At 43.1% G+C, this 26,164-nt stretch overlaps 1 protein-coding gene across 1 annotated transcript in view; it reads left to right on the top strand.

Annotated features, from left to right (window-relative positions):
* LOC121293560 (myosin-16) overlaps positions 1-26,164 on the top strand; it is a 223,628-nt gene that overhangs the window by 13,541 nt on the left and 183,923 nt on the right. Inside the window, exons 2-3 of the mRNA XM_041216592.1 lie at positions 650-795; positions 6,271-6,361. Coding sequence (XP_041072526.1) covers positions 731-795; positions 6,271-6,361 — 156 coding nt within the window. The 5' untranslated portion in view covers positions 650-730. The remainder of the gene's footprint in view (positions 1-649; positions 796-6,270; positions 6,362-26,164) is intronic.

Genomic DNA, 26,164 nt, shown 5'->3' with positions numbered 1-26,164 from the left:
ATGTTGGAGAAAATTATAAGAGAAGACGACTCTGTGTTGTGGCATACCAGTTATTGTCCATCAATTCTTTGAACGAGCCCTCCTTGGATGACTAGCTGGTGCAATGGGGATTGTACACTGACCTTTCTTCTCTGAGGCTCAAGTCAAATGGAGCCCAGACTGGTGAGATTAAACTCTTTGCCATCTGGTAGTTGAATGAGTTTGACTATGTCTCAGCAAGATTCCTTGTGGCCCTCTGACGACAGGACAAAATTACCTGAGACGCCACACAATTTGACTCCAGAATGGCAATTTTACACAGAGGCCTCAAGAGAGGCTGATGTGGGATGCCCATCTATCTTATGGGTAAACTGTATTGTTGAGATGGAGGTTAGAGAGCTTTCCTCTGATCCTAGCTTAGCTACAGTGAGCTTGGGAATGCTTGCTGATGACAAAAATCGCTAAGGTATCCAATTCCAGAGTACTGACCTTTCCCTCCTTGTTGAGTGTAAAATGACTACATTTCCCCCAAAAAGCCATGCATTCCTCAGAAGGTTCCATGAGGTGTGAACTGCGTAAATATTCTGCATCTGTCCTCTTGAGAGGTGAGGCACATGATGGTCAGAAACTGAAAACAAAACTGATTTTTCAATCTGTGTTTCCTCAACAGTTTGAGTACAACTTTGAGCAGGAGCAACAGCTGCGGACGGAACTAGAAAGGGGAAGACGGAAGCTTGAAGGAGACCTCAAAATGACCATTGACAGCCTGAATGAAATGGAGAAACTGAAGGTTGACCTGGAAGAAGTCATCAAGAAGTGAGTGTTTTCTTATTTTGTTTCTGAATGATGAATTGAAATAGCTCTTGAATTAATATATGCGGGCTGTTAATTAGATTGGTTTATGAGCTGTGCTGAATTGGATTGTGCATTTATCAAACTCTGCTGCTCCATTATGTTAAATTTTGCTGGCCACTAGACCAATCATGTAGCTCAAACCTGTGAAACATCTTGCCTCTATTTGCCATCCCTCCAATCCTCAGACCTTTAAACTCCAAGCTTAATAAACTTTCTACTATTTCTTTCCACCTCTTTTTAACCTTGGTGAAGCCCTGCACTAAGAGTTGGCCTGTCTCCTAAGCTTTTCAATTTAGAAAAGAGTCAAATGTAGGAGTTGGAAGGTGGTGTTGAAGAAACCTTGATGAGTTGCTGCAAGACACTTCAGTCAGTGAGGGGAGGGTGGATGAGTAAAATGACGAATGGGCTACCATCTGAAGTATAAATTTATAAAATGCTCCTGGAGGTTGAGACTGTAGTGTTCTTGTCTTTTAAATTATTTATGGCTGCCCACCTCTCCATAATCACAAAATAAATCAATGTGAATGAGGGCTATCAATCTGATGAAAGGAAACCCATGGAAGTTCCTACTCAGAAGCTGTCTGGTAAATGGACAGGATTGCATTTTATTTTCTTTGATGTAATTTTCCATTCTAGAAGTTCCCCCTTATGAAAACTATCTTGTTTATATTTAGTGCAAATGAAGTCCCAGCTAGCGTTGCTGTTCATTTCAGTCCATTGGGCCTTTTTTGGCCATGAAAGTTGAGTGCTTCCCTTGCTGTGATTTCTCCTTTGAAAGCTTAGTAATTGCCTATAACTGACTGGAAGCAGTTCTGGGTGGTCTGATATTCAGGGGTTTCACAGTATTACCATTTTTTTCCTAAAGAAACTTGTTATGTAACTGATTAAAAAAAAATCAAGATATGAGCACAAATGAATGCAGGAAGAGCTGAAACAGATTAGTGCAAACAGCACACTAAGTTTCTGAGACTTTTTGACTACATTCATCCCTCAGAGAATCCGCCTCATGGTATTTTATTCTGAAACTCATGGAAAGTAGATAAGAAGCTTAAACTTGTGAATGTAATGGGACACCTTTAACACTTCAGTATATATCAACATCTTCTTTGTCCTCTTGAGTTCTCTGCAAGAAGGCAGATGCAACCTACAGCACCACAGCTTCCTCCATGGGTAGGTCAAGGAGGGTCCGGAATCCACCCCAGCTGAAATAGGGATCCAACCCTGTGCTGTTGGCACCAATCTGACCCACACCCGCCACCTAGCCAACTGAGCAAACCATGCCCCCCACCCCTGGCAAGGAGTTGGAGTTGCTATGGCAACATATACTTTTACATGTATGTTGTAGCCTGGAGTTATGAATAATGATGGTAGAGGCCCCAATTTCATTCCATAACATGGCTAAAATTTCTCCTACTCTTTGTGCCTGCTACGAGTACACATTGGGCGGATTTACAGATTGATACAAGTTGGGAGGGCTCTCCAATGCATGACAAGGCTTCCTTTATATCAATATATCTCTGATGTAACGAATAAGTAGAATTGACAGATAATAAATACCAGTGTGCCAAAAAACCATGCAAGTGGAATTGTTACGGACAAGGATGCGACAAAACTGAAACCCCTGCCCCTTTCCCTTACTGTCCATAATCGATATGTTTTTTGAAAAGGAAGAGATCTGTGTATCTTAACCCCTGAGTGTACGAATAATTTGAAAAATCAGCAGCAAGCTTTTCATGGGTTTAAAGAAAGAGGGTTATTTATTCACACATTCATCCCGAAAATATAATGCTAAGTCTCTCTCTCTTTCTCTCTCACACACACACACACACATGGAAATACAGTTAAGGAGAATAGTGCATTTTTATAAGTTATAAGCAAAAGAATAGTCCATAATACGCACGATTAGCTTGTCTTGGAAAACACATGGTGCAGGCCTGGTGATAAAGAAGTTTTTCACTCCTGAAGTGTGGTTAGATGAATTCAATAGTCAAAGTCATATACCAGAACTGTTGTAAGATTCTGTTGAAGAGAAGGACTTTCTACAGGTCACGAAGATAGTTACTTGCAGTCTTGTTACCAGGAGGTTGTTTTGCTATATTGGTAGACTTGAAAAGGATCAGCCTTGAAGACCTTACATGTTGCCAGTCTTCAATTCTTAAGGCATAGGTGTTGCTGCCCTTTCTGCTGTGGGTGGTGTTTCTGTCATTGTTGTGACGTGGCGCAGACAGCAGTTAAGGATTTAAAAAGGGAGACCAACATGGCTGCCTTACTATGTGCTATCTCTCAGTCTTCTTTTCCAAATGTGGTGTTGGGCTTCAGTTGATTAGCCACGACCTGATCTACTGTTTGCAGACATTCACCCTGGGATTTGAAACATTCGTTGTCTTGATTTCAGAATTACCCATTCAAGTCAGGAATATGTTTTCAATGGTCTCAGGATATGTAAATTGAGACTCCTCGATCTGAAATGCATCCTTTTGTTCTTTTGAGACAGTGTGACAGTTTTTGAATCCATAGACCAAGAGTCAGGTGACCCTTGGTGGCCATCTTGTGCAGCCCATCAGTGTACATTTTAAAAAGAAAAGTCAGTTCCAGAAGATTCCACACTGGGTACAGTTTATGTTTTAAAAGTCATGAATGTGACATAGGGATGCTTTCAGGAATAATGAAACAGCAAAGCTTACTAGTGGCAAAGAAGATTTATCTAGAGTGGATCAGCTTGTTGAAGTGTAACAGATGATGGGACTTGAGTTCATTCTCCTGCGCCCTGGACTGATCTGTCTTTGAAGAGCACTGAGGGAGGTTTGGGCTATTCTAACAGTGGACCACATTTCTGTCGACTTGAGAAACAGCTAATTAGGCGGAAGTGTAGCGGATGATCAACCCTTAGAGCTTTGCTATTGAGTTGTCTCTTTTGGAGCGATGAAAGGACCACTGGTAAGACAATTCCTTGAGTTTTCAGTTGGGCTTGCAATTAGCCAGGCCATGTGTAGGAAGTCAGTTCAGAATCAGCTCAGTCTGCTAAGACCAAGAGCATGATTTACCCAGAAAGCTGACCATTACAGGTAGCATTCAGTCAACCAGAGTAGTCCTGAGTGGGGAACGTCTCAACTCCAATACAGACAATAGAAATTTGAGGGGAAAAAAAACAGCTAAGTAAAATATTTAAGCGATATGAATTTTTTTTAAAGTTAGAAAAGTGGAGGAGGGTATTAAAAGTAGAATTAAAACCTTTAAAGGTTTAAGATTACAGTGAGCTTTGGACATACATAAGAATGCAAAGCAAAAGAAGGAACTGTTACAGAGATAAGGATGGGTAAGATGTTGGAAATATTTAAAATGAAAGGGGGTGAATTTAAAATTTGAGGTGACCGTGAGCCAGTGTAGATCTATAAGGACAGGGCAATGTGGGTGCAGGGATGGGATCTGGGCAGCAAAGTTTTGAATGAGCTGAAGTTTACAGAGTATGGTAAGCTTGTCAGGATATCATTGGAGTAACTCAGTCTGAAGGTGAAGAAAATGTGAATGAAGCTTTTGATGGCAAATGATACTGAGGTAGGCCCAGTGGCAGACCGCGTAATGGAGATGTACCTGAGTTCAGAAGCTCAGCCTGGGGTTGAATAGAACTTAGAGACTACAAACAGTTCGGTTCAGCGTGAGGCAGTGGCTGGGGAGGAGGATAATGTCAGTGGTAAGAGTACAGAGTTTGTGAAAGAAGCTGAGGCAGTTAATGCCCGTTTAAGGGCTTCTCTCTGCTGCCACGGTGGGCAGATGGGGAGGGCTCACCATGTGGGGAGCATGAAGTGCAAACCCATGTGGGGTTGCTTCTGAGTTCCCAAGTGACGTCCCTCAAAGGCACTCAGTATTTGATCGAGACCCGGTGTCGGGAAGAAGTGGAGGGCCCGCTGAAGGCCAATCCCTGCCCCTCCTGCCAGTACCACCTCCCAATCCTCCCCTGTGACCCTCCACACTGCGACTCCCCCTCCCCTGCCTGCCTCCACACCCCCCACTGCCTTCACTCATCTGTGGCCTGGGATCCAGCGACGATCCTAGACCTTGGGTGGGTGTAGTACCGGTAGCAGCCAGTGCCTCACTGGTGGCACTGTCATTTGGTCATTTGATTGACCGGCAGCCCTCAGCAGATGGGACTTCCACCCCAGGGTCCTTGATCCCAGGGAAGCCTGCTGTCCAGTTAAATGCCTGAGTGGCATAAATCTGGCTGGCCTTCCCTAAAAGAGGTAACGTGGGGCTCCTGCCGTCACCTCCATCAAATCCAGCCCAATGACTTCCCAATGTTTAATAGAGAAACGTAACTCCAACTGACCATCCAAGATTGAGTGTTGGACAAATATCCTGACAGGGAGTTGACAGAGTTAATGGAGCAGCTGGGTGTCATCAGTATTTGTGGAATGATAACTTCATGCTGATGTATGGTGTCACCGTGGGGCAGCAAATAAATGTGAAAGTTGAAAGTGTCAAAGATGTATACTTCTTAGAACTTTTGAGATGATGGTGCAGGGTTGAGAAGAGAAATCATTGATAAAACTGCTCCAGAAAGATTGGAAACAAGTGAGGGCAGTCTCACCAAACTGGACACCAGAGGAGGGGTATTGGAGAAGGACAGCATTGTCAACCGGGTCAAAGGCAAGGAGAATGAGGAAAAATAATGGACTGTAGTCATGTTCATTGAAAATATTGTTTGGATTTCAAATATTACAGTAATAAAGTTATAACATTGGGGTTAGGTTCAAAATGATGGTGTAACTAAAATTTAAACTGGCCAACCCAAATTTCTGGAACCCTATGTGCTATCATCAGTCTGAAAGGTAATGGTGACAGTTTCTAATAATGAAACAAAACTGGTAATAAAATGTGTTGACCCCATGTACAATACTTATGTAACACACATTGGACTTAGTAGAATGTTTGCAAAAATTCACACTATATGGTTAAAAAAAATCTATAATGCAGAAAGAATATTCTCCTTTATTTGTTAGTTAGTTGTCAGTGGAATCTTCTATACTGTATTATTTTCAGATTGTAAGATTCTGTGAAAAGCTGATGGATCTGAAATGTCCTTTCCTTTTGACTTCTGTAACTCTAAGAAGCCGCTTGTACAATTTCAGACATTGTAAACAAGTATTCAATCTCCAAGATTACCTCATTTCTTAAATTTCAGCATATCGAATGTCAAAAGCAGTGGTAAAATTGGAACACTGTCCATTTGTTACTTCACTGGATCATGAATTACATTTATTGCTCCATCAAAGGCCTCTCCCCTTAAAAGGTTGGCTCTGGTAAATGCATCTTCATCTTTAAGGAGTGAACACTCTCAGTTTCCTTGATGAATGAAGATATGATTGCCAGATGTTTTTGCTTGTGAAAAACTTGAGGGACTTTGCCTTCCATGTATAATGTGTTTTCTTCTGTTCTAAGGAAGGAGCTGGAGATAAACACAGTGAGCACTAAACTGGAAGATGAACAATCGCTAACTGCTACTCTTCAAAGGAAGATCAAGGAATACCAGGTAAAGTCTCCTAACTGGATGCTGAATGATGTTTTCTTCACCCATTTGGATAACTCCCGTAGACTGGAGAGTGGTAACCAGCAATGAAATGCTAAGACTAAGAAATTTGACTTCTGTGCAAAATGGGCACAACGCTGGTGGAGCCTTGGCTCTGTGCAGGAACTCAAGCCAAATTCGGCTTTGGAACTCAATTAAATGGTGCCTTTGATCACCAAGTGGATGCCCTGCTATAGCTCATTGGTTGGCGAGGGCGGGCTATCAGCCAGCCCATGTACTTAGCTAGCTGGCAAATTGGGCCTGGTAACGGGAAGCACGGGGAAGAAGTCCCCTGGGTTGCTTCAAACAGCAATGGGTTGGAATTTCTTTCTGTGGGTACAAGAAGGAGTGCACCTGCTTCTCCTGGGCCTACAAAAATAACAATTGCATTTGCTGCGCTTTTTTTTTGAACAGCCTCCAGTGATTCATTTAAGGGTCATTGTTAAGGCCACTCAATGCCAAGTACATCAGGGCCAAGATTGCACTGTGTGAACTCAACTCATTTTAACTGTGTTCTGCATCTGTGATCTAAATAGACAGCGAGAGAACTGAAATGCTTGTGTTTCACATAGTAGCTGAGGTGATATTTGATTTTACAACACCCTATTGTAGGAGAATAATGCACCCTTTATGTTATATTCACTGGTTAATGCAAACATACGGAATTAGTTACATTAAACTGGCTACTTCTAATGTATCAGACAAGTAGAGTAATGTGGAAATAGGATGATATTATGCAATGCAGTGTTCCTATAAGCTCTTGGAAATAAAGTGCTCCATTGTTATCAAACTCACCTTGAGTTATGGGTGTGGTGAAGTTACCCCGGCAATGTGCCACTTGGTTGGAATATGATCACAGATAAACAGGACTGGAATTTCCTTTTAACCTGCAAATTATTTCCTTGTGAACCTATAGTTAATAATGCTGACAACAGGTTCTTTGACTATCATCTTGTACTTCAATGTGAGACTGCAATGCTTCTAAAATAATAAAAACAGGTATAACTGCATATTCTATTAAGTTAACGGTTACTGAGGATCAGGAGTCAAATTTATATTTGAGAAAAACATATGAAACATTGAAAGTCATCATTTCTGGTACCCTTGCTTCCCTTTATAGAGTCCAGCCACGTTTTGAATGTCCCTAAGATACTTCCTTTGAGCAACTTGCCTGACAAATTGGGTTAAACATTCCTCTCTCCTTCAGTACAGACGTTCTTCCTAATAATTGATTTAAACTTATTTCTCACTACTTAAGGTTTATGCCTATGCATCATGCCTTTGTGTTTTAATTTGAAGTAATATTCTGGTTGACCTTAACTGTGCACATATGTGACATCTGTGAGATCCTCCTTGACCTATTGTATCTTAAACTGTGGAAGTTCAATTTCTCTACTGTGTCTGCATAACTCAGCCCTTTACATTTGGGATGGATCTGGTGATTTCAATGATCTTTTACACTTTAGGAAAGCACAATAAAAACAGCAAAGAAGGAAACAGGTCAAACAGAATTCCAATTAACATGTTTGACATGTTAACATGTCAGTTTAAAACTGATTTAAATTAGCAAGTTACATTAAACTGATGGTATCAGTTTAGTCTCTGTGTTTGTATTGATTGAGAATAGGCGCTGAGGAAGGTAAGCTTCGATGATCTGGGATGGAGAGACACCAGGAAGAGAATGTGTTCTCACACTGAGAGATCAGAAACAGTGTCGACGAACAGCTCCTATATGGTTACCAGACAGTTCCTAATGCAAAGATCTTAATGGCAAAAGAAAAGTCTTGATGGCACGGCTGCTGCTTTTGCCTGACTGGTTCTCCTGGAAAAGGATGATGAATAAGGCTTTAAGGCTGTCTTTTTCTGGACACATCTTCTATTGCAGGTTTTCCATTCCCAAGCTGCAAAAGCTCTGAAAATCCCAGGCCGCTGTAAATGGACAGGGACCCAATGTCTTTGGATAACTGGGAATTTCTGGGGGCTGGGGGGAACTTCCTGATCAGCTGCTATAACTTTGAGAGACTAGCAGAAATCCCATTTCTGCACCTGCCTGAGGTCCTTGTTGATCTTCTGCTGAAGATACAGAAGCTCATCAGAAGAACAGCAAAGGAAATTCCCAGTGCCTTGGTCTTAAGTTGTGGAACAGGTTTTCATGTTGGAGTACATCAGAGGCTTTGTGGAAGTCTAAGCTACTAAAGCAGTGTCCAATTAGAATGTCATTGTTGCAGAAAAGTCCATGAGGTTGATCAGGCAAGATCTGTATCCTCTGAAAATCTATTTACTTCCACTTATTCTTCATAAAGGTGCTGCCAATAATCAATCCAACTATTTTCTAATACTAAAACAGAATTACCTGGAAAAGCTCAGCAGGTCTGGCAGCATCGGCGGAGAAGAAAAGAGTTGACGTTTCGAGTCCTCATGACCCTTCGACAGAACTTGAGTTCGAGTCCAAGAAAGAGTTGAAATATAAGCTGGTTTAAGGTGTGTGTGTGGGGGGCGGAGAGATAGAGAGAGAGAGAGGTGGGGGGGGTGGGTGTGGTTGTAGGGACAAACAAGCAGTGATAGAAACAGATCATCAAAAGATGTCAACGACAATAGTACAATAGAATACATAGGTGTTAAAGTTAAAGTTGGTGATATTATCTAAATGAATGTGCTAATTAAGAATGGATGGTAGGGCACTCAAGGTATAGCTCTAGTGGGGTTTTTCTTTTTATAATGGAAATAGTTGGGAAAAGGAAAATCTTTATAATTTATTGGAAAAAAAAAGGGCCCCAGCTATGCCTGTCTCTTTATGGGGTATATGGAACATTCCTTGTTGCAGTCCTACTCCGGCCCCCTTCCACAACTCTTTCTCCGGTACATCGATGATTACTTCGGTGCCGCTTCATGCTCTCGTCGGGACTTGGAAAAATTTATTAATTTTGCTTCCAATCTCCACCCCTCCATCATTTTCACGTGGTCCATCTCTGACACTTCCCTTCCCTTCCTTGACCTCTCTGTCTCAATCTCTGGTGATAGACTGTCCACCAAAATCCATTACAAACCCACCGACTCCCACAGCTATCTCGACTACAGCTCCTCACACCCCGCTTCCTGTAAGGACTCCATCCCATTCTCTCAGTTCCTTCGCCGCCGTCGCATCTGTTCTGATGATGCTACATTCAAAAACAGTTCCTCTGACATGTCCTCCTTCTTCCTTAACCGAGGTTTTCCACCCACGGTCGTTGACAGGGCCCTCAACCGTGTCCGGCCCATCTCCCGCGCATCCGCCCTCACGCCTTCTCCTCCCTCCCAGAAACATGATAGGGTCCCCCTTGTCCTCACTTATCACCCCACCAGCCTCCGCATTCAAAGGATCATCCTCCGCCATTTCCGCCAACTCCAGCATGATGCCACCACCAAACACATCTTCCCTTCACCCCCCTTATCGGCATTCCGTAGGGATCGCTCCCTCCAGGATACCCTGGTCCACTCCTCCATCTCCCCCTACTCCCCAACCCCCACCTATGGCACCACCCCATGCCCACGCAAAAGATGCAACACCTGCCCCTTCACTTCCTCTCTCCTCACCGTCCAAGGACCCAAACACTCCTTTCAAGTGAAGCAGCATTTCACATGTATTTCCCCCAACTTAGTCTACTGCATTCGTTGCTCCCAATGCGGTCTCCTCTACATTGGAGAGACCAAACGTAAACTGGGCGACCGCTTTGCAGAACACCTGCGGTCTGTCCGCAAGAATGACCCAAACCTCCCTGTCGCTTGCCATTTCAACACTCCACCCTGCTCTCTTGCCCACATGTCTGTCCTTGGCTTGCTGCATTGTTCCAGTGAAGCCCAACGCAAACTGGAGGAACAACACCTCATCTTCCGACTAGGCACTTTACAGCCTTCCGGACTGAATATTGAATTCAACAACTTTAGGTCGTGAGCTCCCTCCCCCATCCCCACCCCCTTTCTGTTTCCCCCTTCCTTTTTTTTCCATTAAATTATAAAGATTTTCCTTTTCCCACCTATTTCCATTATTTAAAAAAAAACCCCACTAGAGCTATACCTTGAGTGCCCTACCATCCATTTTTAATTAGCACATTCGTTTAGATAATATCACCAACTTTAACTTTAACACCTATGTGTTCTATTGTACTATTGTCGTTGACATCTTTTGATGATCTGTTTCTATCACTGCTTGTTTGTCCCTACAACCACACCCACCCCCCCCACCTCTCTCTCTCTCTATCTCTCCGCCCCCCACACACACCCCTTAAACCAGCTTATATTTCAACTCTTTCTTGGACTCGAAATCAAGTTCTGTCGAAGGGTCATGAGGACTCGAAACGTCAACTCTTTTCTTCTCCGCCGATGCTGCCAGACCTGCTGAGTTTTTCCAGGTAATTCTGTTTTTGTTTTGGATTTCCAGCATCCGCAGTTTTTTTGTTTTTATCTTTTTTATTTTTATTTTCTAATACTGATGAGTAACCAATGGGTCTCTGGGAGGTTTGTTGTATCTCTTTTTATGAGACCACATATCAGATGGACTGTTGTTCCCAATGCAATGGGACTCATCCTGTATCAATTAACTCCTCAATCATATCTAGCAGCACTTTGTGGTGTGCCTTAGCACTCTCGAGTCTATTGCATCTGTTATTCAGGAATAATTGGTTTTGACCTCTTCCATTCCAACTGCATTGCCCATGCAAGTGATATCAAAATTATGAAGTATGTAGTTGAGAGACCAAGCTGCTAGTAATGGATTCTCTAATGAACATTGCAAATAAGTTATCATGTTCTATGTTAATTATATTTAGTTTTCAATGTAGCTTTTCTGCTCAAGAGATTTCAATCCTCCTTGGATAACCCTCTGGCGGTTCTAAAACTGCAAGTTATTGTGCTTGACATCAACAGCTGTACTCATTTTTAGATCTGACTGTCCTTATTTCCTTTTGTTTTTAATGATTCTGAATTCCTTTTTGGCTCCCCTAACCCTTCTCCGTACAGACTGCGGAGTTGCTTTTCTTACACATTTCTCTTCATCTTGTTGTTAAAAGCTATTTAAATTTCTCTAATCTGTTCTTTGCTAGTGTTTACAATGTATTATCCTGCATGCAGATCAGACTGCCTGTATAAGTATTCCATTAGTCCTCAACTGAAGCTTTCTCTCCTATTGTCCTGTTGTAGCTTGAAATTTACCCTTTTAAGTTTGTATATCAGAATATTGTTTTGTAACATCAGTTTGTGCCTGATCATAGAATCAAGCAGCACAGAATAAAGTTCCAAGCATCTATTGCAGAGCTTTTTTTTAAAAAAAAACACTCTCATTCATAAAAACCCATTTACTACAGTTACATTCCTTCAACTATATTATCCCTTATAACAACAAACATTTCATTTCATAATCCCTTATAAAAACACACATTGGAATTCATAGTCCCATTTCAAAGAGTCCATAACCACTAGGAGCTGTCAATCAAACTGAAATAGCAAGCACCCTACTGTGATAATGCACTGTTGTGAACTCAGTCATGTAGCACTAATCCAGTAATGGTAACCCTTAGGCTTATGTCAACAAGCAGAGTACAATAGAAAGCAATCTTTTTTTAAACACTGCTGACAGTATTTCAAAGAGGTTAAAGGCAGGAACTTTAAATGCCTTGACCTTTGGCAGCTCCTCTTGACAGTTCATCTTGGCACCTTTTAGTTGTTTTTGACACTTCCAATGACTTTCACAGATCCATTTAGTTTATACACTCTTTATGTACATTCATGCCTACTTTTAAGAATCCCAAATGGCACCTTAACTCCCCCAAAGGTGTCCTGGGAGCATGTCCAAAGAGGTACCTTACCTCTCCAACGGGGTGCCCTGGCTATCCACGAGTACACAAATTCAGACCTGTTCCTATACTTCACACACCAAAATCACACACGAGAGGAGGCAGCTTCTGATTTCTAGGGGCAGTTGCCTCCGTGAAATGCGCATGCGCAAATCTTGATCTGGGCCCATTCCCGCCCCCGTGAAAATGGTAGGCACCATGTTCGGGGCGGGACTTCTGGATTCGGGCCTCTTCTGCCATTTTCGCCACAATACTGGGCTCTCTGTCACGGCAAAATCCAGGCCTTTGATTAATAAAACGTTACTCCTCCATTTGAAATGTTTGTATAAACATGGTTTTTTATTTCCTTGTGAAGATTATTTTGAGAACACCACCAAGTATGTGCTTCTGCAACAATTGCATGAAAAGACCACTTTATCGAAAGCCTTTTTTTGCCAAAATAACAATTTTATTTTGATGTCTTTTAACATGTTCATTTACAAATGGAAGCAAGTGGACTATAACCAATGATGTGAGCAGAGCTGAGATATATTTTCTGTATTCCTTTTTTCTTTTAATGTGTTCCTGAACTCACTCTTTCACTCTTTCCCAATCACTCAATGCTTTAAGATGGTGGTGGTTCATCAATAGCAATCAAATGGGTGCTGTTTTAAACTAGTGCTTTCTACAGTAGTGCTAATAGTAATTGTTAAGCCTTACTAGAAACACATATTTCATTGATACTCAGAACCTAATTGTGTGGTTTTGTTTTGGTTGGTCTCTAATTTCCCTCTTAGACTCTGTATAATCCCATGTGTAGTTTTGTCCTCGTGATAAAGTGCAAGATTTGACAAAGTTGGGGCGGGGGGGGGAAAGCAGAAAATGTTGTGCTGTCTCCATACTGTCCTTCTTGACACAATAGTAGACTTAATAATCCCAGAATACAGTAATTGGGATCAATTTTCATGCCAAGCAAATATTGGGTGGATGTAGGGAGTGAAACAATGACATTTGTGAGAGATCCAAATTATTTTTACATTTGGGCCTCATTTGATAAGGATTGGCAGCCCTACAACCCTCAGATATCTGCACTGCTCCAATTCTGGCCCCGATTTTAATCACCCCATCTTTAACAGCCGTGCCTCAACTATTCAAGCCCTAAGCTCTGGAATTCCCTCCCTAAACCTTTCTGCATTTCTTCCTTCATAACAATGCATTAAACCTAAATCTTTGAGTTAAGCTTTTGGCCACCTGTCCTATTAATCTCCTTAAGTGGCTGGGAGTAAAAATGTATTTGGCTGCACTTCAATGAAGGGCCATGGGATGTTTTGCTATGTTAAAGGCGCTATATAAATGCAAGCTGTTGTTACATTTTGAACAGGAAGTATTCTGTGTCCCACCTGCCTTTAAGTTAACAAACATTTAATATTAGTTTCTCAGCAAAATTCAAAACCCAAATGAATAACGTTGTTATGCATCATTCAGTAAATGTGGAAGTGTGTGGAGAAATCCATGCCGTTCACATTCTACATCCAACAGCTAAACTTCAAGCTTCACCTCTGTATCTCTGGCTGATTAATCCATTTGCTGTTGCAGCCTGAACAATCTCCAGTGTGCTTGGTGGGGAGGAGCTGATAACAAGACAGTAACACACAACACAGGCTTCAAACACTCTCCTTACAGCAAAGGAATGTCCCCATTTGAAAAGATAAGCACTTCAAGCTAAGCTACCCAGAATTATTACAGTGCTGGTGGAGAAACCTTAACAGACAAGGAGAAGCTGAAAGTCCTCTGTGAAACATAGAAATGTAGAAAATAGGAGCAGGAGTAGGCCATTCGGCCCTTCAAGCCTGCTCTGTCATGTTTTAGGATCATGGTTGATCATCCAACTCAATAGCCTGCTCCCACTTTCTTCCCCTATCCTTTGATCCCCTTCACTCCCACTTTCTTCCCATATCCTTTGATCCCTTTCGCCCCAAGAGCTAAATCTAACTCCTTCTTGAAAACATACAATGTTTTGGCCTCAACTACTTTCTGTGGTAGTGAATTCCACAGGCTCACCACTCTCTGGGTAAAGAAATTTCTCCTCATCTTAGTCCTAAATGGTCTACCCCATACCCTCAGACTGTGACCCCTGGTTCAGGACTCCCCCACCTTCGGGAACATCCTTCTTGCATCTACCCTGTCTAGTCCTGTTGGGATTTTATAGGTTTCTATGAGATCCCCCCTCATTCTTCTGAACTCCAGCAAATATAATCCTAACCGACTCAATCTCTCCTCATATATCAGTCCCACCATCCCAGGAATCAGTCTGGTAAACCTTCGCTGCATTCCCTCTATAGCAAGAAATCCTTCCTCAGATAAGGAGACCAAAACTGCAAACGATATTCCAGGTGTGGTCTCACCAAGGCCCTGTATAATTGCAGCAAGACATCCCTGCTCCTGTACTCAAATCCTCTTGCTATGAAGGCCAACATGCCATTTGCCTTCTTTACCGCCTGCTGCATCTGCATGCTTACCTTCAGCGACTGGTGTACAAGGACACCCAGGTCTCGTTGCACATTCCCCTCTCTCAATTTATAGCCATTCAGAAAATAATCTGCCTTCCTGTTTTTACTGCCAAAGTGGATAACCTCACATTTATCCACATTATACTGCATCTGCCATGCATTTGCCCACTCACTCAGCTTGTCCAAATCATACTGAAGCATCTCTGTATCCTCTTCACAGCTCACCCTCCCACCAGCTTTGTGTCATCTGCAAATTTGGAGATATTACATTTGGTTCCCTCATCTAAATCATTAATATATATTGCGAATAGCTGGGGTCCCCGCGCTGATCCCTGTGGTACCCTACTAGTCACTGCCTGCCATTCGGAAAAAGACCTGTTTATTCCTACTCTTTGTTTCCTGTCTTCCAACCAGTTTTCTATCCATCTCAATACACTAACCCCAATCCCATGCGCTTTAATTTTACACGCTAATCTCTTATGTGGGACTTTGTCAAAAGCCTTCTGAAAGTCCAAATAAACCACATCCACTGGCTGCCCCTCATCAACTCTACTAGTTGCATCCTTGAAAAATTCCAGTAGATTTGTCAAGCATGATTTCCCTTTTGTAACTCCATGCTGTCTCTGTCCGAAACCCTGTGTTCCCCAGCATTTCTGGTATGTTATTTGTGTCCTCCTTTGTGAAGACAGAACCAAAGTATGTATTTAGTTGATCAGCCATTTCTTTGTTCCCCATTATAAATTCCCCTGTTTCTGACTGTAAGGGACCTACATTTGTCTTCTCCAATCTTTTTCTCTTCACATACCTATAGAAACTTTTACAGTCAGTTTTTATGTTTTCCGCAAGTTTACTCTTGTACTCTATTTTCCCCTTCTTAATCAATCCCTTAGTCCTCCTTTGCTGAATTCTAAACTGCTCCCAGTCCCCAGGTCTGTTGTTTTTTCTGGCCAATTTGTATGTCTCTTCCTTGGATCTAATACTATCTCTAATTTCCCTTGTAAGCAATGGTCTGGCCGCCTTTCCTGTTTTACTTTTGCGCCACATAAGAATAAACAATTGTTGCAGTTCACCTACGCGCTCTTTGAATGTTTGCCATTGCCTATCGACCATCATCCCTTTAAGTAATGCTTCCCAATCCATCACAGACAACTCGCACCTCATACCATTGGAGTTTCCTTTATTAAGATTCAGGACCCTAGTCTCAGAATCAACTAAGTCACTCTCCATCTTGATGAAGAATTCTATCATATTATGGTCACTCATCCCCAAGGGGCCTCGCACAACTAGATTGCCAATTATTCCTTTCTCATTACACAATACCCAGTCTAGGATGGCCTATTTTCTTGTTGGTTCCTCAGCGTATTCGGCCAGAAAACCATCCCGTATACACTGCAGGAATTCCTCCTCTACGGTATTGTTACTAATTTGATTTGCCCAATCTATATGCAGATTAAAGTCACCCATAATTATAGATGTTCCTTTATTGCATGTGTCTCTAATTTCCTGTTTAATGCCATTCCCAACATCAACACTACAGTTTGGGGGTTTATATACAACCCCAACTAATGTGTTTTGCCCCTTAGTGTTTTGCAGCTCTACCCATACAGATTCCACATCGTCGGAGCTAATATCGTTCCTCATTATTGCATTAATTTCCTCTTTAACCAGCAATGCAATTCCACTGTCTTTTCCTTTTTGTCTGTGCTTCCTAAATACTGAATACCCCTGGATGTTCAGTTCCCATCCCTGGTTACCCTGCAGCCATGTCTCTGTAATCCCACCTATATCATACCAGTTTATATCTATTTGCGTGGTTAATTCACCCACTATATTGCGAATGCTCCTCGCATTAAGGCACAAAGCCTTAAGGCTTGTCTTTTTAACATTACATGTCCTGTTCCCACTATTTTTCACTGAGACCCTTTTTAATTCTTGCCCTTGATTTCTCTGCATATCACTTTTCTTATTCCCCTTTCTGTCTTTTGTTCTTGACCTTGATTCCCCCTCCTCTGACTCCTTGCATAGGTTCCCATCCCCCTGCCATTTTAGTTTAAACCCTCCCCAACTACTCTCTAGCAAATATTCCCCCGGGATATCAGTCCCAGTCCTGCCCAGGTGTAACCCGTCCAGTTTGTACTGGTCCCATCTCCTCCAGAACCGGTCCCAATGTCCCAAGAATCTGAAACCCCACCCCTCACACCATCTCTTCAGCCATTTATTCATCCGATATACCCTGCTATTTCTACTCTGACTAGCACGTGGCACTGGTAGTAATCCTGAGATCACCACCTTTGAGGTCCTACTTTTCAACTTACTTCCTAACTCCCTATACTCTGCTTTTAGGACCTCGTCCTTTTTTTATCTATGTCATTTGTACCAATGTGTACCATGACCATTGGCTGTTCACCCTCCCATTCAGAATGTCCTGTAGCCACTCTGAGACATCCTCGACCCTAGCACCAGGGAGGCAACATACCATCCTGGAGTCTCATTTGTAGCCACAGAAACGCCTATCTATTCCCCTTACAATTGAATCCCCTATAACTATTGCAGTTCCACACTTTTTACCCCTCCCCTGTGCAGCAGAGCCAACTGTGGTGCAACAAATTTGGCTGTTGCTGCTTTCCCCTGATAGGCCATTCCCCTCAACAGTATCCAAAGCGGTATATCTGTTTTGCCGGGGAATAGTCACAGGAGATTCCTGCACTGCCTGCCTAGTCCTCTTGCACTGCCTGGTGGTCACCCATTCCCTTCCTGCCTGTAGACTCTTAGCCTGCGGTATGACCACCTCTCTATATATGCTATCCACGATACTTTCCACCTCACAGATGCTCCACACTGTCCCCAGTCGCCGTTCCAGCTCTGAAACCCAGGCTTCCAGGAGCTGCAGCTGGAGACACTTCCCGCATACATGCTGGCCCCAGGCAGTGGAAATGTTCCTGGCTTCCCACATAGAGCAGGATGAGCACACCACGGCATTGAGCTCTCCTGCCATGACTTACCCCTTTAAATTAAATTAAACCTTTTGGAAGATACTTAATATCAAATAATATCAATTACTCTGGGGCCCTTCTTCCCTGCTCCTTGTTGTTACAGAATATAGACCTTACAAACGATGAATCACAAAATAAGACCTTAAAAACTATAAGCGATAAAAGTAGTAAATACTTACCTGACCGTACTCACAGTACTCAAAGGATTTACCTTGATCCCTCCTCACCGAATTCTCTTCAGTCACCAAACTCCAACTTAAGCACTCTACTGCAGCCCAAAGGAGCACTCCAGTGAAGTTAAGGATTTCCTTTCAAATTAATTTCCGGGTTATCTATAAAATCATTGGTGTAATAAAGCATTTTAAGCAAAGGAATGGCTGTGATTTTCCACCAATTAGCTGTGGGATGAAGGGTCTTATTTAAGAAAGGGATACTAGTTTTAAAATCATCAATCATCTAGGTATTTAAAGACAGTGCAATCTTTGCGGAATATCTGTGTATCTTTGAGTGTTTGTGCATATAAACGTTATGTGTATGTGTGCATGCAGATGCATAAACCAGTGCCTACATATTGAAGCTTCGAGATTCAGTGCAACAACTGCCAAAGGAAATCAAGTTAAGTATTTTTTTCCCTGACTAAGGTTGCTCTATTGCAGTTTCTGCATTTGGATAGTGCCTTTATCAACTCACATCTACAGCCATAAGTACAATGCAACTGTGAGTTAAAATTACAGTTTGAAATTGGTTCAGGTGTTGTGATGTCCTCATGAAGATCCAAACTCCCATTGTTTGGGTTTCGCACAAAAATGGGTGGGGTGTTGCGGTCCCTCGATCTAAGGCACTCAACGCCTGATCGATGGACTGGATATTGGGAAGGGGAGGCCCGCTGAGAGATCCCGTGCTTCTGAAGCCCCTGTCCCTCCCTCTCCATGAGACCCCCACCTCATGAATCCCCCCCCCCCCCCCCCCGCAACATCACTTACCTTTGTTTTGGGATCCTCCGCGATCCTAGGACTCTGCAGGGTGTTGCTCAGGCAGCAGCCACAGGCGGCCCTGCAATGCTGCTGAGCGCAAGAGCTGCCGGCCTCTGATTGACTTGTAGCTCTCATTAGGCAAGGCTTCCACCTACCCCCTCCTCCTGGGGTCTTGATTCCAGAGAAGGCACACCATTGGCCATGCCCCTTGTTGGCTTATGGTTTGGCGGGCCTTGTTGAAAAGATCCAGTGAGGGTCTCTTACGGGCTCTCCAGCCAGCATGTGAGACCCCTGACCTCTCAACAAGATTCTGCCCCTTCTACATGCCTCAGCCTTGTTTGAAATAGTAAAGCAATGTTATTAAAATCAAGAGATTACTAGTTGCTTTGAGCACCAACAGCTTCAACCATTAAGCATGGGTTTACATTGAACCCTCCACAGGTACTTTACATGAGAGGATTTTACCCAGTGGTATTCTACGAATGAGGGGAGAGGTTAAAAGAAATTTCTTTAGGTACAGCATTGTGGAAGCACGGAATGCTTTGCCATGGAATAGTTGAGGCAGTGTTGAAAAAAGATACAGGTTTATTGGAAGAGATCAGTGCAGTGCAATTAGTTTTGGAACGTGAACTAATCACCATCACGGACGTATTGGGCTGAATGGTCTTTTTCAGTGCTGTAAACGATGCTCTTGTGACACTATAGAGAATGTCTTATTTTCCATGCATAGTTGAAATTGAGGTGGCAAGTTTTCATTCCTGCCTCCTGCCCTTTAAGCAATTCCAACGACTTACCTTTGGGTTCTTTGGATATGAAAAACATGACAAATGTTAAAACGTAAGCACTTGAGTAACAACATATGGGTCTAGATCTGCCCTACGGAGACAGGAAACAGAGCTCGGAACTGTTTCCAGGTTCGGAACCTGCCCCTGGGTAGGGAAAGAGTCTCTTATTGGGATTTTAAAGTAGGCACCCCCTTAATTGGCAGGGAGACTGGTTCTCCATCAAGTTAATGATGGTAGGTGGGCTATCAAAGCTGGAGGGCCATTCAGAGGTCTTGAGAGGAGCAGCAGACTGTGATAGAAAGGAAGTTGGGAAGAAAGTGCTTCAAAATGGAAGCCCCTCCAATCTTTCTTCAAATCATCATACTGGATCTGAGTTTAAAGTTTATGTTTTTGGTGTGTGTGTGTCGGCATGCCATTGTCATGTAAAGGTTCTCAGCCGAGCAAGTGTTAACATGGGACTGGAGAATAGCACAGCCCACGGTATGACGTATAGGGTCACATGGTAATAGACTCAGAGAACAGTCTAGAGTGAGCAGCACCATGCATGGCAGTAACTGGGATCTGAACATCGTTAACCATTCAGCAATGTGAAGAAATGAAGGCTGTCTTAAAAAGCAGCATGGAAGAACAGCAACTCAAGGAGATGCTGCTGAATTACAGGAACACTTAAGATGAAGCAAACAAGCTTCACAAAGGAAAGGAAAACCTGTTGAAGAACCTTCACGTATTTCAGGGATCCCTTAGGATAAAGTTTGAACCTTGGGTAAATTACAAAGAGAAGCAGAATGAATTTAACATCACTCTGAGGAAACTGAAGAAACAGTTGGCAGAGACGACTCAGAAATGTTCCATATTCCAGGAGGAAGCTGAAAGCTCCAAGAAAAAGACAGAAGAGCTGAAGAAACCAGCTGAATGATGACTAGGAGGCATTGAGAGGAAAGGCTGTAGAACTTTCCAAGCTGCCAGGGGATAATGAAGCCATGAGTTGCACAATTACAGAACTGAAAAAAGTTAAGACTTCACCGGAGACAGACCTGGCCAAAAGTGAAATCAAACTGAAGGATAAGGACAAAGTTCTGTTGCAGACAGAGAAACAAAAGACAGAAATAAGATCGGAAAATGTAAATCCCACACTGAAGTGCAAGGAACTAGAAGAAGAAAGAGGACTGGATGTCTCAGACATACTGAGGACCATTGAGCTGAATAAAAAGATTCATAAGCTTGCAAAATGATCCGAAAATAAAACAGCAAACAGATGTTTGGCTGAAATTATGAAACAAACGGAAATGAAGGTTCCATTTGTGAAATATCAATGTCCAACAAGAACACAGCGGACACTGTGGTAAAAGAAAATTCGAGTCTGTTCTAGGAATGAATAGAGTTCACATTCCCTGGAGAAGGAATGGGACAAACCCACAGTGTCCGAAGAAAGCAGACGGGTTGTTAATAAAGAGAAACGTAACTCAAAGGAGTGCAAAAAGCGAATCAAACAGACACGACCCAGTACCAGAAACAACAGAGTACTACTACCATTCTTCCAAATGTGACAGACTGAGATGTGGAAGAGCTGTCAAGCCTCAAAACCATCTGAATTTATAAAGTCAGAGGCTTGGGATTGGGGAGAAGGTGTAGCAAGTTAAGATTGTATTGTAAATATCTATACTCCATTAGAAGGGAATAAAGTTTTCTTTTGAGAAGAAAAGGGGATGTAATGTGTGCCTGCATGCCATTGTAATGTAAAGGTGCTCAGCAGAGCAAGGTGTTAACGTGGGACTGGAGTATAGCACCGCCCATGGTATGATATATAGAGTCACATGGTAATAGACTCAAAACAGTCAAGAAAGAGCCTGCATGGGAGCAGCACCATGTATAGCAGTAACTGGGATCTGTACATTGTTAAGGATTAAGTGGCTCATTGTAAACATACAAGACTCAAGATCTCATCAATGAGACACTAACTAAACCATAACACAACAAATTTTGTATTATTTTTCTCCACTTACAGTACATTGAGGAGGCATAGAAGTGAAGGTTGTCAGATAAACTCATTGATAGGTGGGTGGGCCAAGAATGAAGGGCAGGAGAGACGATTATGCTATTTGTTTTGGGCTAAGTCGGCCATATTGTTCCCTTTCTTATTTATGAAACTTGGATGTTATATTGTCATATCCTCTGTAAAGAGTTAGGAACTAGAACTAATTGTTATGCAGATGTACGTCCAGGGTGCTACATTTCACTTCAACATTGCAGTCATGTGCCAAGTCACAATGTATTAGTCCACCAGCCACATAGAGAAATAGACTCGATGAAGCTCCTGCATTTTGAGCCTAAAGTGTGATTAACCCTAACTTACGGGAAACAGAAGACACAACATGGGGCATGGGTACAAATAGGGGCTGTAAATGCTCAAAATTCCAACCCAGTGGACACCTGGGAGAGATAAGTTATGAAAGCCATTTCTGCGGGATTTACATATCATAAAATGACATTGGAGTGAAGTTACCAATACAGGAAACTCTTAATGTCAATAAAGTATGAAAGCCCGAACAATTATTCACCACAGGCTTAATTTTAATACAGGAAATATGTATGCGTTTCTTCCTGAACTAAGCACATCACTTAATACATGACAGCCATTAAATGCAAAGAAGTCACATAATTGCATTTTATGAGGATATTTTACAAGCGACTACACGGCATTAAGCTTTCCACCTCTCAGATGACATCTGAAACCATGAGAACAAAATCCCATTAGTTTTTAACTATCACCAGCGTAAGATAGAATTTCAGCATTTTCACGGTACTCAGTATTTGCTCGACGTCCTGCGGAGTTCGTGGGTTTCTTTTATGTTGTTTTGGTTGATTTAGCTGGCACAGGCCGAAATGGGAGATCAACTGAGACTGATCGCCAAACTGAGTGGCGAATACTCTTTGCACATTTATCAAGTTGTAATCGATGCTTGGTTACAAGCAAATAATACAGAAAATAACTGACAGTGACGGTAGGAATTATAACCAAATTTGTTCAGGTGACCCATGGGCTGAAAGTATTGAGCGGACATGATGTGGGGGAGATTGCCGGGAAAATCACGTGGAGGTACCCGTGTCCAATTCCCAGCATCAGGAAAACTGCCTCCAGTTAAGTTGGGGAGGGGAAGGGCCCGATAAGAATTGCTGCCCCGCTGACGGCAGGATGTCAGTTAGGCTCATAAATAGCCACTTAAAGCCAATCATCCCCGAGCCCATTAGAGTTTAGTGGTGGCTCAGGGATTTACTGGGACCTCCAAGGGTCTCCCGTGGCTCCCGAAGGTGGCCAAGCAAACCCGAGGTGGGGTGGGGGCCGGGGTTGTGGGCGGCTTGTTGGGAGGTTCCCTCTTTGACAGGCACTAGGTGATCGATTGCGGGACCCAGCCTCAGGAAGTTGAGTTGGTGGGAGAGTGGGGGGTGGGGGGTGGGGGTTGGCAGTGAACTGTGCTGCTGACAGCTGCCCTTGTCTCCAACCCCCTGCCCCACCCTCCCCCATTCCCAGCAGCACCTTCCCCGTGGCCCCCATCCTGGCCCACTCGCCTGTCTCCAGGATCCAGTGTCGGCCATCTGGGTAGGCCTTGGAGCATTACCGGCAGCAGCCGCTATTCCCAGTGTTGCAGCCAGCCTCAGATTGATCAGCAGCTCTCTGCGGCCTTCCTGTCCTCTGAGGTCCTTGGTCGCATAGGATGCATGACGATGGCCAATTTGAATACCTTAATCTCCCCCATAGATGTGATGTGGGGCTCCCACCAGTTCTCTGACTGGTGGTGGGAAGCTCATGTTGCTGGAACTTAATTCTGCCCCATGTTTTTTTTTGAGTAATTTAAAACCCAATACTAGCGAGCATGGTATACAATTCTCCTGTTCAGGATCTAAGGCTTGTTTCATACATGATATTTGGAAAATAGGATTTCAAGCTGCCCCTGGTCTTGTGGCTAAAGGCATCACCTGATCACTGTTCAGCCAGCAAGTTTCCAACCGGTGGCCAATTAGCTCACTTTAGTGGGGACCTGGAGTGATGGCTCCAATTGTCCTCAGTACTCCTGCATGAAGGAAGGAAACTTCAGCCATTTCCTCACATCTACTGCAATCTGACAGCCTCTACTGGAAGATGCACCTTAAGTAAAGACATGGTTGAAATTGGCTGTGAAGCCCCCACAGCCAAATAGTCTTCCAAAATTCACTTGTCTCGGGATCACCCATGTAAAATGGCTGTTGGAGTGCGGGACAAATAGGTTTGCTGGGATCAGGGGAAGGAACCTCAGATTGGCCACCACTGTCAGGAGAGCAAGTTTAAAAATGATACATAAACTTTAGTTACATTGTGAATGGTCTCAGTGGGCCATTGACAGGTCGGCGGGCACACAGCTGATTCGGCTAAGCCCCCGCCAACTTGAAAATTGAAATAAGGCGGGGTGACATCGAGAGTTCCACCCGCTCGTCGATCGGGAAATTCTGGCCTATATGTTTCAATAAAATCACCTCCCATTCTTCTAAACTCCAATGAATATAGGCCCAACCTGTCTAACCTTTCCTCATAAGATAATCCCCCATCCCACGAATCAGCTGCCAGCCTCTGAACTGCTTCTAATGTAATTATGTCCTTTCTTAAGTAAAGAAACTTGCACAGTACTCCAGATTTGCTCTCATCAATGCCCTGTTCAACTGTTGCAAAATGTCCCTACTTTTATAAGGGCAAAATACTGCCGGTGCTGGAAATCTGAAATAAAAGCAGAAAATGCTGGAAAAACTCAGCAGGTCTGGCAGCATCTGTGGAGAGAGAAACAGAGTTAACGTTTCGGGTCCATATGACTCTACTTCAAAGCTGAAGAAGAATCATACAGACTTGAAACATTAACTCCATTTTTTTTATATTACATTCCCCTTGCAATAAATGACAACATCCATTTGCCTTTCTAATCACTTGCTGCACCTACATACTAACTTTTTGTGATTCGTGTACCGGACAATTAATCAATTAGTCAAGCAGTTAGTCTTTTGTTTAATTTCCAAATCACATCCTTTCCTGTGATGAAAGCTGATCAGAACTGCATGTCTTCACCCCTCCAGTTCTTCTCCCTTCTTCCCTATTTGACATTGACGCCTTATTCAGCCAGTGCTAAATGGGCATCATTTGTCCTTTGGTCCCTCACCCTAGTAGGCGTTGTTCATGCATGAGGCTCAACAGCAAATTGTGACAGACTATTTCAAACAAGGGCAGCCAGAGCTGAAGCTGACCCCGCCCACATCCAGATTAACACTTGCATTTCCGACAGAGATCATCATCAGGGGCAGGAACGCTGCATAATTCAGTCATCTCTACAACCCGAAAATACTGAGGTTAGTTGTAGTTCTAATTACCGTGTCCCAGTCATTTCCCAACGTGGACCCATTATTAGACATGGGCTTTCCTGCTGTGTCTAGCTCAGCAACTCATTTAAAAATCATCCACTGTTGAAGCCTTCCATCAGGGAGCCCTTCTTCTCCAGTTTTCGATATTGATTTTCACATTTTGTTGTGGTGTGGAGTTTCTTTGCAGACAGGACTGCTGCAATCCCTCTGACCTGGCTGGGTCCATAACACCATAAGACATAGGAGCAGAAATTAGGCCATTCGGCCCATCAAGTCTGCTCCGCCATTCAATCATGGCTGATAAATTTCTCAACCCCATTCTCCCCGTAAACTTTGATCCCCTTACCAATCAAGAACCTATCTATCTCGGTTTTAAATACACTCAATGACCTGGCCTCCACAGCCTTCTGTGGCAATGAATTCCATAGATTCACTACTCTCTGGCTAAAGAAGTTTCTCCTCATCTCTGTTCTAAAAGGTCTTCCCTTTACTCTGAGGCTGTGCCCTCAGGTCCTAGTCTCTCCTACTAATGGAAACATCTTCCCCAAGTCCACTCTATCCAGACCTTTCAGTATTCTGTAAATTTCAATCAGATCCCCCCTCATCCTTCTAAACTCCATCGAGTATAGACCCAGAGTCCTCAAACGTTCCTCATATGTTAAGCCTTTCATTCTTGGGATCATTCTCATGAACCTCCTCTGGACCCTCTCCAGGGCCTGAACATCCTTCCTGAGATACAGCGCCCAAAATTGCTCACAATATTCTAAATGTGGTCTGACCAGAGCCTTATAAAGCCTCAGCAGCACATCCTTGCTTTTATATTCTAGTCCTCTCGAAATAAATGCCAACATTGCATTTGCCTTCCTAACTACCGACTCAACCTGCAAGTTAATCTTAAGAGAATCCTGGAGTAGGACTCCCAAATCCCTTTGCACTCCAGATTTCTGAATTCTCTCTCCATTTAGAAAATAATCTATGCTTCTATTCTTCCTACCAAAGTGCATGACCTCACACTTCCCGACCTCACACTTCCCCATGTTGTATTCCATCTGCCACTTCTTTGTCCATTCTCCTAACCTGTCCAAATCCTTCTGCAGCCTCCCCGCCTCCTCGATACTACCTGTCCCTCCACCTATCTTTGTATCATCTGCAAATTTAGCTAGGATGCCCTCAGTTCCTTCATCTAGATCATTAATGTATAAAGTGAAAAGTTGTGGTCCCAACACTGACCCCTGCAGAACTCCACTAGTCACCGGCCGCCATCCTGAGAAGGACCCCCTTATCCCCACTCTCTACCTCCTGCCAAACAGCCAATCTTC

The sequence above is a fragment of the Carcharodon carcharias genome, chromosome 22, assembly GCF_017639515.1.
Source record: "Carcharodon carcharias isolate sCarCar2 chromosome 22, sCarCar2.pri, whole genome shotgun sequence".
Lineage (NCBI taxonomy): Eukaryota > Metazoa > Chordata > Chondrichthyes > Lamniformes > Lamnidae > Carcharodon > Carcharodon carcharias.
Note: the sequence above shows the minus strand (reverse complement) of the source record. Positions and strands in the feature narration are given on the sequence as shown.